This window comes from Nomia melanderi, chromosome 8 (assembly GCF_051020985.1).
Source record: "Nomia melanderi isolate GNS246 chromosome 8, iyNomMela1, whole genome shotgun sequence".
Lineage (NCBI taxonomy): Eukaryota > Metazoa > Arthropoda > Insecta > Hymenoptera > Halictidae > Nomia > Nomia melanderi.
In genome coordinates, this window is record NC_135006.1 from 6769627 (window position 1) to 6790670 (window position 21044).

At 35.9% G+C, this 21044-nt stretch overlaps 1 protein-coding gene across 11 annotated transcripts in view; it reads left to right on the forward strand.

Moving 5' to 3' along the window:
• LOC116426634 (uncharacterized) overlaps positions 1-21044 on the forward strand; it is a 651129-nt gene that overhangs the window by 262680 nt on the left and 367405 nt on the right. For 8 of the 11 annotated variants that reach the window (XM_076369924.1, XM_076369923.1, XM_031975851.2 and 5 more), the window contains one exon: positions 17425-17487. The exons of 1 other annotated variant lie outside the window; for it this stretch is intronic. In XM_076369924.1, the coding sequence (XP_076226039.1) occupies positions 17425-17487 (63 nt within the window). Of the gene's footprint in view, positions 1-1088; positions 1330-17424; positions 17488-21044 lie in introns of those variants that run through there. 2 more of the 11 variants (XM_076369926.1, XM_076369928.1) reach the window with 2 other exon arrangements.

Consider the following 21044-nt stretch of genomic DNA (forward strand, 5'->3'; position numbering starts at 1 on the left):
TTAAAGAATAAATATTCCGTTTATTAATAAACTAATTGTAAGTATTAAAGTAATGACTAATAATAATAATATAATAATAGAATAATAAATATTTTGTCATTTCTTTATATTACTTATATATTTTGATATCGTTTCATTACATTTTCGTTTCTGTAACGTATAGCATTATTCGTGTCCACGTGCCTCACTAAAAGAACATTTTTTTACGAAAGTTGAAAATTCCAAATGCTCCACGGATTTTTCATTCGTGACAATCTGGCTTTCATTTTTCATAACTTTTTCTTTCTTTTCTCTGCTGCGACTGCTACGCACGAGGATTCTTATCGTCAGTGTTTTTTGCAATGACTGCAAAATGGTTCCAAGATTTAGATAATTTTTCTGTCGACGTTTGTAAAATGTAAAACATTTTAGAGATTAAGTATTTTTATTTTTAGGAATAAAATTTGAAAAATTGAAACATTTATTTAATCACCACGTTATAAACGTTTCTGTATTGGACTATGAAAGCAATAAACGTTTTATTTCAATAACATTTTACAATTCTTCAGCCTGTGTCCCCAGTTTCAAAGTAGTTAATTCCCCGCGCATCGCCCATCGAATATAACAAGAAACATCAACAAAACAAGGAAAAAGAATGTTTTATGAGAAATGGCGTCTTAAGTGAACTAAAACAACTCTTGAAAACACAATGAACACTAAATAACATCTCCGGCACGTTTCGGGCAAGATAAACGACATGTTCCTACTATTTTATTCCTCCCTTAAATTTCGTACGATTAAAGTAGCCGAACGCGTTGAAAGTCTGATGATTGCCGTGTGAAGTCATCACCTATTTTACGAAATAATGGACGCGTGGTACGCGCGACAGACCGCATCTTCCATTACACTCAATTAACGAAGTTCTGTTGTAGTATTAATAGATTTATAGACACACGACGACCCGTGCCATGCCAGGGATGAGGGCTGGCCTATCCTCATGTCATAGACTCCGTAAAAATATTGCTCTCGTAGACCGTTCGGAATGTAAACGAATGTCTCCGAATTATAGAGCGAGCAGGTGTAGAATCATTTCGTCGTTCCCGACGAATGACGCGCGCGCGGCCTCTGCGTCATGGTAGCCCGTGTGTCCCCGCTGGTGCGGACGTTTACGATCGTCCGTCCGACAAGTTGAGCTTTCCATGAAACGATCGTGAACGCCAGCAATATTCTCGTCGGAGGACCCACTGGGCGTCATTTTTTTGATCTTCTACGATTGACGTGTCAGCGACGGGAACGACCCTTGGCGAGAATTATTGGCGGCCGGAGAATTATACCTCGCAACAGATTAAGGTAATGGTCCAGTTTACTGGAAGTTGATCGTTTAATATTTGAACGGATCGTGCGACGTAAAAAGATTAAAAATAGAGAAATGGAGTTCGGTCGAAGTGTTTGTTGCATCGTTTGAATGCTGAACATATTGATATTTATTTTTAATTGGAGGTTACGTTTTTACTGTTAGTACTATTTTTTACATTGGGGAGATATTATTGAATGAACTTTTTATTATTACTTAAGTGATGGATGAAAGAAATCATTTTTTTGGTTTTTTCATTGACGTGTCTGGGACGGAAATGACTTTTATTGAAAATCATCGGCGTCGAGAGAATTACACTGCGTAACGGATTAAGGCAATAGTAACAGATTCAAATAAATAAGAAGAAGAAGAAGGAAATGTGCTGCAGATATTTATTGGGACAATGGAATTCATTTTAGACGGGATAGTGGAGGTTAGAATTATGAACACATACAGACACTGATTACGTATTCTTCAGTTATAAATGTGAATCAAGTGCTTAGGTACTCAACTGAGTCATATGTTTACGTTCACTTCATACTAACGCAGTGTGCAAATATATAACTTGGACTTGAATGGTGAACAGAAGATCAATGTAGTGAATAATGAAGTAAGGAAGATACTGTCGAATAATATGCAGTGTGTTCGCGGGAATTGAGAGCAGTCCTATAATTTGTACCTGTAACTTTTGAAGTATATTGTTTACGTTTCACTTTTAGTTTCTTAACATGGAATATTTTATAAATATTTCGTATATGTCGAATGTACTTGCGGTAAAATTTCATTTTTCCAAACACAAATTTTTCCACGAGGATTATTCTTATCAAAAATATTCAAGTTCAAACAGAATTTCTTCATCGCGTTAACTAGAAATAAATAGAATGTCGATTGAACTTAATTCATGAATTATTTTCAGCGTAAAGAAAAGAATACTACGCGTGCAGTATTTAATCTAATTAGTGACAGATCAACGACGGACGCGTATCGCATAGAAAAATTAACATCGAGCCCAGCATCTTAATCAAGCGTTTCTTTTTTCTCTCAGTTCGCTTCGTCCATTTTTCTTCTTCCTCTTTTTTGTTGCATTTCGGTGTCGGCCGCGTGCCGCGAATTAATTTGATCAATTTGATTCACGGAAGACGGGAACATCGTTGATTCGATCAGCGGATAATTATTGACGGAATTTCGTAATAAAGCGGACGGTACGCGGAAAATTTCGTTATTTAATTACGTGGCTCTATTGCACCCCCGGGGGCGAGCGGAATTTGAGGACTTTGTAGAACATTTTGCGTCTGGCAATTATTAGCAAAAATTCCGAAGTTTACGTCACCGTGCCGCCTAATGAAATTTCTGCGTAGTGTGACACGCGTTTCCGGCCGTCCGGCCACGGTGTGGTTGACACGCGCGAAAGCAAACACGAAATTCCAGAGATCCGTGGCCAGTAGGCTTTAATTGGGCTTGTATTCTCTGCAACAACTTTCCTCGACTCCCAATTTGTCACTTCTTCCTAGCATGATACGTCCCTCTTCCCCTTATTTCTGTTTATACCGGGTGAGTTTTATTCTACTATCTTAAATTGCTTGTAAACTTTTTGTTGTTTAGAGAAGTATTAGGGTGACTAAAAAGAAAGCTGTAGTATTTAATATCAATTTTTAAATACTAATCCAAAAAGTGGATTTGAAAAATGGATCACTAGATCATAGAGGGAAACTGTCCTAACAGAAAGGAATCATATTTTGGATTAATATTTGCAAATTTTCGAACTGAAGTTGTATAGTGTCAAGGAAGTTATATAATATAACAGTTAATTTTTCTGGTATCTTACTTCTGTGTCGATGAAGAAGTAAATGAATATGAATATAATTTTCAGTTGTTTAAGAGTAATTTGAAATTTAAAAATTTGGTTCAAATCATTTGAAATGAAATTTCTGATTGAAGGATTTGCAAAGAAAAAGTTATTCAAATTGCGATCATTATTGTGGAATCAAATAGTGTCCAATCAGTTATTCCACGTATTCAGTTTTTATAAATTAACCCATTCCTAATTCAAAATACAATCTGTTCTGAATTCTCCTCTTTCCCGGCTTATTTGCCGTTTCTCTAGAAGTAGCTTCAACATAACTACCCACGCTCGTCTGTACGAGGACCACGCCACGTACACTCTTACTCATAAGTTTAATAGGTTAGTCGAATATGAAATATATTCCAAAAACCATTTACAATATGTTCAATGCATTAAATATAAATAGCAGAATATATAAATGATGCTTCAAACTTTTAAAATAAAATCACGTAACATACGAAATATTGTATCATTAAATAGTCACTTACTAATTTTCTTCTTTTAGAATAGAAGCTTCTGGCATTAGTTAGTAAAATATAGATTTTAATACATATTGAGTAGATTATATTTTCAAAGTAGAAGTGAGTAGTATAAACCACCAAATAAATACTTTCAACGACTTTAGCTGCCAAAAAATAAATCCTCACAAACGTTTCTTTAATAGAAAAGTACATGAAATATTTTATCGAGTATATTGCTACTCAAAAGAAGAAATACTATTCTCCCACAATATAATATAGTAAGCTATCAAATAGATATTTCGAATTCCATCATCTACCAAACATAAATTCCCTAATCTTTCTCTTTCAAACTAAAACTTCGTCAAACAATTTGTCAAAAAGTAGCAAAAACTTCTACTCAAAGAATCCACCATTATTCTTGTATATTACAAAGAAGTAGAATAAGCTGTCAGAAGGTACCACCCAGTACCGTGTGTAGTGGTAAATAATATATTTGTGAGCAACTCTGCAAAATAACACTCCCCGGTCGTCGCGTAGCATAAGATATCAGGCAGTGTCTCTCAGGTCCGCGTCCACTACTAAATTCTACTCTGGAGAGTAATGCTCCCAGGTCGACGTGGTGCATTATGGACAGGATTGTACGGTGGTAGGAAGGTTACTGAAACGACTGCGTGATTACGTGGTGCTTAAAGGCCGCTCGGCCATTTATGTGTCGGGTTACGTTATTAAGGAAACACCGCCGGCAAAATACCCGGACAAAGGACCAGTTAGGAAAATCTTTGAAAGGACAATGAAGGGAAAAAAGAGGACCGGGTAGGGGGGTTGGGGGAGGGCAACAGGAGGAGGAGAAATGTGAGATGCGGAGGCGGTGCTGGGGGCGAGCCAGTGATGATCGATGACTCTATACACACGCTATTAGCATGACAATACACGTGTCTCGGTTGCTGCATCGCGTCGCGTCTCGTTGCGTCGCGTCGCTTCGAAAATGTTCCTCGTAAGTTCATTCTCGTCTTTCGTCACTCATTGTTCGTGCGTTCCTCCCTTTTATCCGCCAGACTTTTCACGGCGTCCGGCTTTTTTTGCGAGATTGTTTGTACGCGATAGATGATACTTATCCGGTTACTGAACTTTCGTTATTGTAATCTTTTATTAGTTATTTTATAATCATATGCTCCGTTTGATTTTTTGTGTTAGTGTAAATTTTGTTTGTTTGTACACGATAGAAGATGTTGAATCTATCAATGAATTTTTATTATCGTGATCTTCTTTTTTTTACTATTATAGGGTTATGTATTTCGTTTGATTTTGTGCGTTAGTATAAACTTTGTTTCCATACGATAGATAATGTTGCATTTATTACTAAACTTTTGTTATTGTCATTTTTTTGTATTGGCATAGGATTATATTTTGTTATTAAAGGGTTTTTATTGGGTTTGAATATTTGAAATTGGTGTTTTCGAAAGTTGCTTGCGTTTGCGGTTAAGCCAGCAGTTTCTAACCTGGGAGGCGCGGATTATTACCAGGGGAGGCGCTAAAATTGTTGATAAAAAATTAATTATAGTTATTATTATTTAAAGTGTGTCTATATTATTATATCTATTAAAAAATACGAAAGCGCGGAAAAAAATTTTTTTCAGGGAGGCATAGTAGCATAAAGGTTGGAAACCGCTGGGTTAAGGTGAAGGTGAAGGTTATTTGAAAAGGTTTGAAATTTTTTAGTAATTTTAAGCACTTTGGAAGTTGCGAAAGTTATTCTATTGTTCATAATTAAATTGAATAACTTCGTATACTTACAGTATACACTATCCAAAATATAATAAAGTGAATTCTTCAGTAAAGATTTACTATAACGTTTTATTTACAGTACATTATTTAAAAGAGCTATGCTTTTCCATAAATGTTTGCAGAGTAATTGTTACACAACACTCTTTAAACACTTACTGGTCAGTTTGCAAACATTAAACAATGTTAACCATGTACTATTGTCGATTCTTGTGAATCATATGATATTATAATCTATTAATAGTGTACTGTGCGTTTTCTGGAATTACTAGAAAAACAGCAGATTCACGACTCAATACGCGTTCGTTGGAGGCCTTTGGTTATCGGATGTGGGTAGTTTAACGGAGAATTTTTATGAACTTCACAGTTGATATGTTTTTAGAAAAATTGTTTGGAAATGACTCTCGAATTACCCCGCGAACCATTCGGCTACGTACGCAAACGAACAGTGGCGATTGAAATAAGACTGACTGGCAAGAAACAGACAGTAGAAATGTTATGCATTAGTCAGCCTCGGCTGTGATTGCGTCACACGTATAGATAGATTTTCAAGCTGTAACTGTTTAGCCTCGGATTCGTGTAGTTTCATTCATGGAATGAAAGTTTTCGATACAATATATAGTAGTCGAGAGAACTTTCGTGGCAAAGTAATTGGTTCGCTTTTTTTAGGAAATAAGTAGTGTAACCATTAGAATATGATGTATTATAATAATTTATATTATTGCGGATCGAAATTGTTAAAAATACCTAAAGTAAACTTTCGTTTTTCATAATAACAATTTCATTAAATTGAAAATATTATATGAAAATGAAATTCTACTAGTATCACAATTTCCTTTACTTCTATAAATTTGTATGCATTCAGAATTCTTGAAATATAAATATTTATAGAACCATCCAATCCGAAACTACTCGTCTGTTATTAAAGATTCCTCACCCGATCCATCAAAAATCTACTCCCATTATCTCTCCCCCCGCGGCATCGATCCTCTTTCGTATTTTATCGTCTCCCACAGAAGAATTACGCTCACCTTCGACCGTGAATTTCGTTCCCGGTTACTCGGTATTCCATTTCTCTTCCGCGCGGCGACAGCTGCGAATTATTCAGTCCCGGATTTTCATTCCGGCTGCGCGGCATCTCCGCACCTGGAGAGACTCGCGCGGAACACCGTCTCCCGCGCTCAGGTGTCCGCTTTCCCCCGCATTTTTCTCTCGCACTTTTTCAAATAGAAAAGATACCTCTCTCCAGCGAGAACGTTCGTGATGAATGACGGTGGGCAACGGGTCGCTTAATCCTCCGAGCACCGTGCTGGGTCGATTTAGACCTTAGTTTTTGGGAATTCCGTCGGGGAATAGGTTTGAATTCAAATAACTGTCAATTGTTGGCAAATTTATGTGAAACATACTTTATAGTAAATATTGGTACAGTATGGACGCAATATATGAAATGAATGCTTTTTATTTGTATTCTATTTAAATTATTATGTTTCTTTGTTGATATTCTTTTAACCTCTTGCGTTGGAATTTAATTTAGAGATTTGACAAAGTCTTACGTAAAGTATGTACAGTAATTATATATGTTAATAATTATCTATAGAGTGATACATTTCAAAACAACCTAGTATACCTAATGCAACTAGATTATGGATGTTTATAAAATGCCATTGGCTATTTTGGAACAAAAATATCTTGTGCATGGTACATGTTTCCAGCGTAAGAAGTTGAAAAAGAAGATCTTGAAGTTCAGCACATTAAGCGTCGCGTCTGTCAACGATGACCGGCATCAATTATAACTGATTACAACGTCAAATTAGTATTCTAGTGTCACATATTTCAATATGAATATCTCGATATTTAAAAATTCATGCGTAACAAGCAATCAACAAAATTAAGTGAAGTTTCCTCTCGCGTCAATTGACAATGACATGTAGCGTAAACATAAGGATAAATGAAGTTACTCCATCCCTCATATAAAAATATCAATTACCACATGTGAAGTCAATAAAATTTCATATATTGAACAGGACACAAATAACGCGATAATTTCACATCTAATTCAATCACATATGTTCCGATTTCCGATAACAGTGTCCATCACGAGATCCACTATCGTGATGACAAAGGACAGATCACACAACCAGCAAATGCAAACAGGTCAAGGAGCTAATTACTCTGAAACGTTGTTCTGCGTCCCAGTTCTGGAAGAATGAAACGGTCCAGGTGGTGGACGGTCCGCGACGAAAGATGGCGGCATAGATGACGGGGAACGACGACGACGGAAAGAGGAACGGTTCAGACAGGCGGAAGACGACGGAAGCCTTTTCATCTTGCTCTCTTGCTGCCTCTTGTTACCCGATGCCGCCGATGTCTGACAACTCCGGGGCCGTCTAATCTACGCCGTTCCCTATTTTTAACACTCCTGGCGCGTGTCGCGGGCGCGAGGCAGAGAGAAAGAGAGAGAGAGGGAATCAGAGGGAGAAGGACGAGGAAGGAAGGTCTGACACGCGGACGAGTGAGACGGAGACGGACGCGGTGAATTATCGTTGGGGCCGCGCGCGTTCAGCTTCCACCGACGATCGGTCGACCATCAATCACCCGGCATACTTCCGTTTGTGGAACGGCGAGGGAGCGACTGCTCTTACTGTCCATCCGCGTGACAAGTTTTTAATATACTCGATTCTTTCTGTTAGCCCGCCACCACGTAACGAGCACGCCCCGCAGGAAAGGGCTGATAGCTCGGATACTTTTGCTATTCATCGTGCACCGTGTTTCCGGATTCTGCGACGGGTACTGGAGCTTCTGGGATTTTCGACATTTCGTTGAATGAGTTTGGTTTCTTTGGGTATTTTGTTATTTATGGAATCGTGATTTTGTAGAGGTGCGGACATTTTGAAATGGGTACAGTTGATTGATTAGGGTGAGGATTTTATGCGGTTTTTGCTTTGATGAAAGTCGGTGAGAGGTTCGACAGTTTTATTGGGATTTTGATGGTTTCTGGAATTGGGGAGAAAAGATGCGTTTTTGATATTTCGATTGTTATAAGTTGGTATATTGAAGTTTCTAGTTTAGTCGAGGTTAGGAAGATAAGAATTATAACAGGGTTAAATGATGGCTTTTTACTTCCAGAGGGAGAAGAAAGTTTTTTCCAACTTTATTTTATTGTGTGAATTATTTAATTAAAATCTTTATACACTTGTGGCAAGTTATCTTACGTAACATACAAACAGATTTTAATACAATGAAATCAGTAGAGCCTCTATTTTAATAGAGTAAAGAAATTGTTTCGCAATTCTGTGTTTGAAAAATTAGCCCCAAAAAATGTCTACTTGTTTACATCAAACACAATTTAGTAAAGTACAGCAAGATGGGAATATTTTTCAAGAAGACCAGTAGTCCTCCCGCAGCGCGAAAAAATTGAAAGCCAAATCGATCGATTCACGTTCGTATTTTTTCGCTTGGGTCGCTGGCCGCGTCACCGCGGTGCAAGAATCACGATTTGATTTCCCTTATCGATGGGGTGCCCCGTCGTTGAGCATGAATCTCCATTTTTACAGTCCGCCGTTTGATTCGTCAGGGCCGCGGAAGCGGTAAAGAGATTGAGAGACGAACTACAAGTGGATGGAACACAGAGAAATGTAGCGTAGAAGGAGATACGATGTGGGAGAAAAAGGTCGGGACTAAAACCTGGGAAGGGCGGAAAGACGCTAAGCCGTTCCCGAGCGTTCCTCCTATAAATTGAAGAACTCCGACCTTTTGGAATACATACGGGACGAGCTTCTCTGGGAATTATTTAAATCATCCCCGAAGCCTCCTTAATATTGAAATATGACTGTCGCAAACGACGTACGGCGCACAAGACATTGTGTAATAGGTTGAAAAGACTGCGGTCGTCCGGAGACCTTTAAACGCGTTCCTTGAAGCTGACAATGGCCTAACATTGAGCATTGTAATATAAAGGAACCTGGGAACTTGTAATATCTGCTGAAGAATGAAGGCATTTAATTAAATTAATTGATTCAGAGATAGTTTCTCTTATTTAATAAGAAGATTTTGATTTTGAGAAAATTGATTTTAGCCATTTTCTTGGCAATGTGTTTCACGTTTTACGTTTCGTTTGTGGACTTGAGGCTACGATCAGTGGACAAGTAACGATCAGACACGATGGCCAAGAGCTGTTCAATATAACGTGAACTTGACAGAAATAAACCTTTACCGTGACGATAACATTATGATACAAGATAATAAATGAATATGTGTATGGTCTGAAGAATGACAAAGAGCAGGCGATAGATGGTTTGATGAAATTTAATGAAGTGTTAAATACAAGGAGAACACTCTTTGGCTAATCTGACTGACAGTTATGGCACAATGATGTGAGATTAAAGATTCAACTCAAAGACTTTTAACCACCTGAGTCTTTTTTGAAATTATAAATATATTACTAATTTACTGTTAATTCAGATGTCAATGCCTCATCCAATATGCTATAAAACAAACATTCTGAACATTAATAGAACTGTTATTTAATTTTATAAAATCGTATCTAAATCACAGACGCTGATACAATATCAAGTTTTCACTGTCTAATCTACAAATTATTTAATCTCCAAACACAATATATATTTCATAAAAATACCTAGTACTCTCACCAACCAAAGTATAAACTAAATGAATCCCAATGAAATATCAAAATCCTCTCTGTCCAGTATTTGCAATCCTTACACGAACATTCTTAATTTAATAGCTATACAAAATAGCATTCTTTTACTTCCAAATAAATCACAAATGCAAATTTAATTTTCAATGTAACCGATGATTTTAGTGGACCAGGTTCACAGAACCAGTAAACTTATCCGGTTCACGATTCGGCAAGAGAGATCGAGTAAGCATTCACGGGCATCGTATCGAGATTAGTAGAAGTTTAAGGAACGTTCGACGATTCGCCGGAGAGTAAATAGGTCAGTGCAGGTCGATAATTGGCTGTCGTAAATTCCCGAATCATTGGCGGACAGTTTCGTGAGCATCGGCGACGAAAAGCAGAAGAAGCGGTCGATCTTGCGCGACTCTCGCCCGTAAATTACCATCAGAGACAATAATTTCTTTTACGTTCCGATTCGTCGTTCCATCTCTCCCGGTCATGTTCTATTTAGGTCATCTCATAAGTAATGTTTTTTTATGCTATCTTTTTGTGTAAAAGACTAATACTGACGGTTTATTTAATTATTCTTGCATTAACCATCGTCGTGTATGGTTTTTTCCCAATTCTGACGGGTTTTTTGTAAGTTTCTGATTATACAAAGCTGATTATACTGAAGCTTTTGATTATACAAAGTAAGATAAGAAACGACATTATTTTTGAAACGACCTACAAATTTGTATTCAGTCTATGATTCATCGGGGACAGTTCTAATCATCTGTAGATGAGAATTTTTCAAACTATTAAATACCTTTGTGATGAGAAGGTGAATTGTACACTGAAAGCTTAAATAGTAGAAAAATAGAAAACTATTTACTGATTACGTTTTCATTTAAGTAGATAAATCAGCAACTTAATTCTGAATACGGAAGCATGATATCAGGCTTGAATTTAATGCCATTAAATTCACAATTATTAGATAAACAAAGTTATAAACAATTATTATAAAATAAAGAAATGGGATCATCGTTAACTAAGTTCAGTATTATGTTATTTCAATGATACCGCAATAAAGGATCATTCTTCGTAAAAGGCAATATTATCCGTTCCAGCGAAGATGCGTTAATGCACAGCGAACACGATACCGCCGAAAATCGTTGACTGACCGGTCGTTCCGTTATAACAGCACCGAACCAGCTTTTTTCAGTTGTGGAACAATTGTAATTGCAACCATGGCATACCTAATAGAGAGCGAAACAGGGACAGTGGCGAATTTTACACCGTCGACCCAGTGAATAATGTTTCCTCGCCCGTTAAATTAAGCGCAACGTAACACTGCGAGCACCGCTAATGTCCACGATATTCTGCATTATCTAATTCCGCGCTCGCATTTTATAGAACAGTAAAACCCACTGAATGAAATTCGCGGTGGCCCTTGGATGGACCGTTTCGTAATACCTTGATGACTTCCGAGAGAACTTTACGCAATCTCGCGCTGACAAAGATTCGAATTCACTGCGAGTTGCAGATGGAAAATATGCAAACGCGATGCTGAGTTTATGAAAGAGAAGCGGTATCTCGCGATAGCATTGGAAAATACATATTTTCATACTACCAACAAAAATCATCGACATTACAGATGTTCTATGTTTCATTCTTTGCCCAATGAGATTATAAAAGGTATACCTTGCGCCAAAGTCTCTTTCATTGAACACTAATCACTGAGTGCTATTATAATAAATCATTATAGTTAGAAATAAAATTTCATAGAAAAAGCATGTATGGATCAGTTCCAATGAGATCGATTGGTTACATTGACAATGAACGTATTACTGCATTTTCTGCCAAATCAGCACTCATCAATATACCATACAGTGGAAATTATTTTTTTCATGGAATGGACTTTAATGGAACATTACTCTTTTAATCCCTTGCCTTATGATTTATTTCTTAACTATGATCAATGCAATTACTTTATCGTTAATAATTTATTAGGATGAGACTAAAATTTGAAGTTTATTCTGTGTTTATGTTTACTCCAAAGGTTAATGACTGATAGTAGAAAATTATTACTTTATTTAAATTTACAAAAATTAAATACCGCCTCGCTTTGTTAAATTACGTTCCCAATTTCCATCGCGGGTCTCACACGATATTGTAGGTCAAAGGGTTAATCCTCTTGCATCTCATAAATGAAAAAGAAATTTGATTTATCCAATAATACCATCAAAATAATGAATGTTCAATTTTTATTCGGAAGAACGCATCGCCCAAATCTAGCTGACCTAGCGAAGTGTTAAATGAAAAGCGCTTACCGATCAGTCCACTCAACATTTCGCCATCACCATGTATCCAACCAGACGTATTGGTAATGAATGTGTTAAGCCGTGTTGGTACCTCGGCCCAGCGTCCGGCAAAAATTCCAGTGTCCTGATCATGGAGTAGAGGAACGGCTGTTCCCGGCTCAGGTCGATCCTGTAGGAGGAGCGGGGTCACGGGAAAAACCGGTCAGGATTACCGAGATGGAAATTCTGTGCTCGCAGCTAGACGGAAACGGTGCTTCGTGTTGGCTCCCAAGAATCATCGAAGCATGTCCGACAAAGGGGGTTGGCGGAGGGGGGTTGAGGAAGGGTAAGGGGAATGGAAGGCACCACAGGGAAGAAATAGTACAAAGGCGACGACGGCGTCGGCCACGGAACCGGGACGAAAGAGCCTCGGTGCAAATGTCGTTCTGAACTTTGATCGTAAAACAGCGGTGGACTCTACCCTATGGGTAGGTGGAGCGTCCGTCTTGAACGTCTGCCAGATCGGTTATGCTCGAATAAATTTACGTGTCAAACTTCGCGGGATTTCGCGCTCCCCCAATCCACCCCGCGTTTTTCCGACCCTTTGGGCTCCTTCCTGTTTTTCGGGATAGCTTGACCCCTAAGCTCAGCGTTGGGGTAATGGAGTTTTTGCTTACGCTGAGAGATTTTTGCGTGGTTGTTTGTTGTATTGTTTTAATCCTTAGAGAAGATGTCCTTTGAATCCATTTTTAAAATTAATTTTGTTCAACAGTCTTATAATGGTAATTGGAATTCTTGTTTATCGATTTACATAGAGTATTGAAAGAGGAATAATTGTATGATAAATGTGTAAAATAGACTGACGAATTAACCTACTACCGGTGGAATTTAGTTTGAAAAATTTCTTGTTTTGTGCGCAACGAAATAAAAAAATGAAGTGTGTATTTACTTATCAATCGCAGGACCTTGCACCTAGGGTATATTTTAATCAAAAACCAAAGCAAAAGAAAGAAGAATTACATGTTTATATAAAAAAATAAATAATTCATCATTGAAAGAATTAGTATGATTCCAAGAATAGTTAAGGTAACGTGCATACTCATCAAACGCAGTTAACTCGTTAAGTAGAAGAAATAAGGTTTTTGTTTAGTTTTCTTTGTGGTCGTTTAAGGAATGAAGCCGGAATATGGAATCGGTTTTTGGAGGAGAGTTTGATAGCAAATTATTAAAAACGAGGGTACATGTGGTAGATGTATTTCATTATAAGAGAATACCTAGAACGTGGAGGAAATGCTCGCCTTCGTATTTTGAAACGTTAGCTAATTCTGTCGATGGAAATTCGGGTTAGGAATGGATTAGGTTCTTTGATGTTTATATTCTGGTATCTGGGTAATGTGAAATTTATTATGGGCTAAATTTTCCTACGATTTTGCCTAATTTTATGGACTTTCCGATATATGACGATTTAGTCTTATTTTTAGATGCGGAATGTATTGGCAGAGCTTGTACGGAACCCGTGCGACATTTTGCATATTTAATCATCTAAAGAAACATTGAAAGTGTTATTCAAACTTCACAGCAGAACTTTAATTTTTTGCTATACCGATAGATGACCACTAGCGAAACGTAATAGTCAACTGATAACTAGCGAAGTAACATATGTGACAACAGCTGTAAATTAAAAAAAAAATATTTTATCATTGAATTCAATTGCAATGGAGTAAAATTTACTTTAAGAAAATTGAAGAAATGACCAAATAAGGTATTAAAACATAATAATATAATTTATGCTTGAAATTGAATCTAATTCATATTCACGTATAACAGAAACTTTTCAATTTAATTACCTTAAACAAACTTAAATATTAATATTATTTTACTGTACTTTAAATATTATTTTCTTAAACGTTTATTAAATCCTATTCGCAATAAATAATAATAGTTTAAAATGCACAGAGGTAGATATTTGTGGATCATTTGCTTTATCGTTCCATCGAATTGTAACGGGGTTAATCGAAGAAAAATGAAGTGAATATAATTCCCGATCGAGCGGACGAAAGGGGGCGATTTAGTTTCGTGCCGGAGTCACTGAACGAAGACGTTCTCGTAGTCACGACGCACTCGTAAAACGGCGGTTAAACGAATGTTACCCCGTTTCTGCTCTTCCCGTCCGTTGACGAGACGATTTTAAGAACCTTCTTCCGTCGTCGGGGACATTAAACGGCAACAACTCCATCGCCCGTAATTTAGCCGGCATGGTCGCGCGCAAGATGAAGCCACTTTTGATTTTTAACATTCGTTTTATACGCTACCCCGATGATCAATAATCGTGGATCCCCGGCGAACCTCGATTACACAAACCTCTTAAATTCTAATAATATTATTAATGGATTCCATACATGTGAAAGCTCATTAGAGGTATAAATAACGAGGAAAATATATTGCTGTGGCACAGAAGAAAATTAACGATCGGTGTAACAAGATATTATAGCTGCAGTTAATGGATGAAAAAAGACATTTACATTATACGGGGTGTAGCGTAGCTTGTACATCCTGAAGGGTAGTTACTCTTCTTAAAGGAGTAAGTCGCGAATATTGAATAAAATCGTGTTATAGTTTTAGAATATAATTGTATTAATTGTTTAACAAGGATATTTTCTTCAAGAAAGTTGAGAAATCCTTATTTTTAGAAATTTTAAGAAATTTTTCATTATTGTTTTTTAGAAGACTACTGGCAGGTAAAGTATCAGTTACTCGAGTTCAACGAAAGAATATACTTCAAGTATATTGTTTATTTTGGGGAATATTTTCTTTCAAAAATGGACATTGATAATGTTACTAAACAGTTCTTAAGGTTTCTGTTGTTGACTTTTAGAAGGCCACTAGTGGATAAAGTGTCAACCCTGACACCAGTTCAACGGGAATAAATGAATTGTAACAAAAGACGTTTCAATTACAGTGACACGTTAATTAAAATCAATCGAAATCGATCAACGTATCAGCCTTTAAACTCGAAACGAACTAATCCGTGAGTTTCCTCGTCTATTTTCAATGCGAGTATTTATTAGCTTTCTTGCTGAATGCTCGGTACGAACATTAGGGAAGATAGATGGTTTTAAGCGGCAGTACAGAAGAATTAAAAGCACGTGGTAACATTAGCAAGCCGAACGACTCTAAGTCGCGCATCGAGATGGAACACAAAACTTGGCGAGACTTCGAAACCTTGAAAAAGTCGAAACTGGGTTGTATTTTCTTTTCGAGACGGAGAACTTCCGCTATGGAGAAACATGAATAACTCTTACCCTGTTCCTTTTCCTGTCATTCTAAATGGCTCTATTTGTTTCGCGTAAAATACTTCTTGTACTCTGATCACTTCGAGCAGTATATTTCACAATTAATCGAAATAACAGTGATGTTGATTTAGACATTTATATTCAATATTAAAGATCTTATTAAATTGAGAACAAATCATAATTTTCGTTAAAGATTGGCGATTAATGTATATTGGTTTTGTAAGTTCATATATATTATAAATACCTAAAATTATAATCAGTATTATAATACTTTAATATTGTGATCTCTGTAATAATATAAACTTTTCCGTTTGTTTGGTTTCTTTGGTTGAATACAATCTGAAAGAAAAATACATTTGACCTACTCGCTTTACATAATCGATAAACTTATGCATATTCATGCCATTACTAAAGGAAGTGGCAGTTTTTACAGAGAACGTAGATATCTTTTTTTTAACTTTCCATAAAATTGTATTTATATTTTATCTTTAATCATAAATCGAGTTTATTTCTTTTTGTACAATATTATACGGTATTTATACATAGACAATTTTTCTGTGACACTTTTATATAGTTATAGTCATGTTTGTTGAAAAAGATGAAATTACTTCTGTTTTAAGTATTTTTCTTAAGTAAAACTTCTTTCCTGTAAATGATATCATTTATACTATTTATTACTTAAACATTGTGCAAATTACGAAATTTCAGACATAAATTCCAAAAATTATTAAAACATATTGCTCGTATTATGTACTATTTTTATGCAATATTGAACACGAGAGTACGAATCTTTCGATGGGTGTAGATCGATTACAAAATAGATTTTTCATGTCATCAGATTCACAGTTTCTCATTGATACTCCGAGATTAATGTAACAAGATGAACTTTTCTCTGTATTCAGGTTGTTCCTAAATAAATTACAATTATAAACGACATCGATGCTGATCCTTCGGTTCGAGAAAGTTTTCGATGGTACTCGAGCAACGCTCACGCCGCCTAATTAATATCCCGATTTAACGAGGCGGTTTCAAGGGTCAAATGAGGAACATTTTCGACGCGCTGAAATTTTAATTGCGACCAGGCGGCGATTAAAAATAAAAAAAATAGAAAATAAATGTCCCGACGCCGAGTGCACTTGCGTCACCCCACATTTAACTTCGTTCTTGAAAATTCGCGATGCGAGAAACTTTCATGTTACCACTTACGAGTCGCTGAGAAGCTCACGGTGACCCTAACGAGTTCAATTAACAGTTGCGCATTTTTCACCTATGGTATTTTCATTTCTTTTTTCTTTCTTTTGTACTCGTTGCGAAATTTCTGACATGATTTTCAGTGAAATTCCATTGGGATATCACAATTTTTTTAACAAGATGCTATAGTTTAAAAGATCGCCACTTAAATTCAATAAATTTGTATGAACAATGCCAACTAATGTTAAGAAATTGTGTTTTTATTTTTTTATAATAAATATTGGATCTGGAAAAAATTCACTACTTAGTGATATTACTTGAAATATATTTACATTTTGTTGCATTTTTGTTTATTAGTATTGAGAATTGGAACTTGTTTAACTCAGTGTATATAAAATATAATGAACATAAGGTTGACTTGATATAATTGATATAATTATATTGATGTTAATGGATATTTATTAATATATTCGTAGTAAAATTTTGTAATGAATTTTGAACACAGTTTGCATTGTTCTTTGCCAAGAATATCAATCACAATTGTAGGATAGCTTTCCTGTTTCTGCAATTAACTCACAATTTTTTTCTTTTTTGTTGTAGAGTGACAACGGGCTAGTGAACACAGATCCAGGTCAAATTAGCAGTATGACAGCCATCAACTCGGTATGTAACCAGGGAGATCTAATTGACATTTCTATCAAATTAAGCCTCCAATTTATAAACGCAATGCAATTTTCTTTACACTTCTATTATTCTTCACTTTGTGAAGATTCTTCCTAACTAATTAATTAATCATGCTTTCATATAATTATGTTTGCTTAAAACATTCTCTGAAATTCTTCATCAATTTTCTCTTAGTTACTCTCAGGAATTAAATTAATTACACATGGTAAAGTGATTGTGTTCTTTCACAAATATCTCTTGCCACGTTTCCCATTAAAGAATTCTATTTCAATATTCGTCTCGTTTGAGGAAAATATTCCATGTAAAAGCGTTTCGTTAACATTCCGTTTTGCCATTAGTATGCGATAACAAATGCATTCTCAATCGATACAAAATAACGGTAAATTTTACGGTGTAGCTGGTTATTTATCAAGCGGCGGCTGTTTCTGTACCGAAAATGCTTTTAAAATCTAGTTTCGTAGTAAAGTATTGTGATACACGATGCCTCGATGAGCTGTTCGTTCTTTAGTGAACACTATGAGCATACAAATATTGATGGGCGATAGCACCCGTAGTTGTCGTGTTACCGCGAAAAAGGGCGACGATAGTGCGTCCATCCCGTTCGATCTGTGTTTCATCAAATATGCAACTAATCGTCCCTCGTAAAAGGCACAGACGAGCTTGCCGTCCATTAATAATCCAGGACTGTCATCGTGTCGCTGAGTCTGTGTAGGTTCCTTCATGAAATAGACGTTTGCCGCGTAGCTGAGCAAACCGTATTTTTGTACTTTTAATAATTAATTTTCCGGCGCTAATAATCTCTATTCAGGAATTTAAATGCGGGGAATAATGAAAGGATAAAATACAAAAGACAGATGATTCTATTGAAATAAATTTTCAGAAATTTTAAAACGAATGAAATCCTGGAATATGGAGATGTAATAATCATAAAATACTTTGATTTCTTTTGTTTTCAATATATCAAATATTTTTTCTTTTAAAAAATATGTTAATATTGGTTTAACCAGTATTCATGTTTTTCGGTTCGTAGAACTACTTGGCTGTATGAATTTCGGAAATTTTTCAGCGTGTTTCGTGAAATGGGTAAAAGAGAGATGTATATATGAATCCATTGGTAGCAGGTTGAATGTGCAATGTTTCATTCATAAACATGAAAATGTATTCTTGAAGATTGAGGAAAGTGTCAGTGGTACTGAACAGGCGTCGAATCTGGAATGTTAAAGAATGCTCTGACTCTTTTAAATATTTATCAAGTTTTAGCTACAGAGACACAAAGGGTATCTCGGGAAGTTATTTATTGTATTCAGTTATGAGCAACTATTCTTTCTTGTTATATTTATAGGTCTTTTGGTCAACGCTCTTTAGTATTAATATTTATTCAATATATATATAATTAATCGTTGTTGACTTCAGTTATCATTTTATTAGTTATTACTACGAACGTCTATTATCGTAGATAATAGATAATAATTCTTAATTACACATTATTTCACATAACTTAGTATTAAATTGAATAAAATATAATTATAGCTAATTTACAAGTTTAATACAATATTTGTTTACATTGCTGAAATAAAAATTCTAATAAAATATTACATTTAATGTTAAATGTAAAATGTTAAAAATGTTATGATTTCTGTAAATCGTTTTAAAAAATTTATTATCACTTTATTGTGTGTCTTTTTACAAAATTTTACCTTCTTTTTTGGGGCACAGTAATTCTCTTAATCCGCAAGTAGCGATGCATCGAGTTCGACAAACTCTGAGAGAAAGCAATAAACTAAACACACTTTTCCCGATCCGGATTCTCCAATTCGCTTGTGTCTCCATCGGTCCATCGGCGAATCGGTGCACCTGACGCGGTATACATTGTAGCACTATCCATAGAAATTCCTCGTTCGCCCGATAGAGACGTGCCTCATGATATGGAAACGATGCCGTGGCTTCGGGAAACGTAGGTAGCACTCCTCGTGGGAACGGTCTTTATAGATCTCTATAGATCGACACGACGCATTCGAACTAGTCCCAAGGTTTACACGCGTCACTGCCGTATCGTTTTCCATCGAGAAATCTTATGCTGAATTTCAACCGGAGGATTTTACTGGGCTCGATCAATAAGTTGCACCCCCTTCTAAAAAAAGAATGAATAAAAATATCTTTTCATATTTTTTCCATTTCTTACCATTTCATTTGTTACCTATTCTTCCACATCGTAAGAAAATAATTGCAAAAATATATTGTAACAAGTAACCTATCGATGACTTGGGGAAAAATTTGTTTCTTTTCCATACTTTGGAGAGTAATTCTTTGGAGCAGATTTGTCAAATGAATGAAGAACAAAAATAAGTTCATAATTATCAGTCCGCGCTAAATATTGACGTTATTTTTGGAATTATAATTCATTAAAGATTACTATTTTTTGAGTGTGCAGTAAGAATGACTTTTGTGAGTAAAATTCCCAAGTTACAGTTGTCTACAATATTTTCAACATTCTCCTAAAAACTATTTTAAGAAAAGGCTCATAACCATAAACTTCGACGTATAATTATACTAAAAATTTTTACAAAAATAGAATTTAATAATCAACATCAACATAAAATAAATTCTCCAATTAGTTGTACCATACATTTCTCTTTCTACTCACGACAATAAAAGTTGCAAGAATATAGTTCGACAAGTGGTTACAAACATGAGAGATCTGCGTCGGTGTTAGCATCCTTGTGTACACGTTCCATTAGACTGCGTGTCCGCCCAAAGGATTGCCCGCGAATCGATGGGAATACCGTTGAACCTTTCAGCTCTCCGCCAGCGGAGACTTCTTTCATTTTTCCCTCGACTCTTCTTCCTTGTTTGTCACGTTTCACGGAATTCGGTGCACCGGCGCGTTTCCACGAGTTTGTTCTATCACGGTGGGCGCTCCTTTGTATGGAAGGAACGCGGCATCGATCCTCTGTTCACGCTCGGCGATGCGTTTATTTGTTAGGGATATTAGGAACCGATCTTCGGCAGAGTGGGAGACCTGATTTCATTTGGAACGCTTGGAAATTTTGAGACCTTTCTTCGATAAATATGTGTTTAAAAAAATGTACTTAAATTAGAAGAAAATTAAGTCAGTTTTGGATTTTATTACATATAGAGTGTTAGCGAAAGTTTTATAATTTTGGTAGCATGATTACTTGCCAAAATTAATAAAAGTATTTCAGTAATAATGAGTTTAAATATTTCTAGTTTACAAGGTGTTTCTATTAGTGAAACATAACCTCTACTATCTGTGTTCAATGTGGTTCATTTCAACACACGCTCCGCCATGTTTTCGCATGAAAGCAAGCAAAAGGTCTTAGTATTTTGTTTAACCCTGAACATTAGCTTTCCACTCACTGTATCAATTTATCTAACGAAGAAATATATAAAACAAAATAAAATAAACATACAATAGAGTTTATTATTTTGTTACAAGCTTATAGTAGAACATTTCTGATCTAACTCGAGAACTAATCGTTCTTAAATCCATATTTGCTAAGACCCCTTGTCTGTTT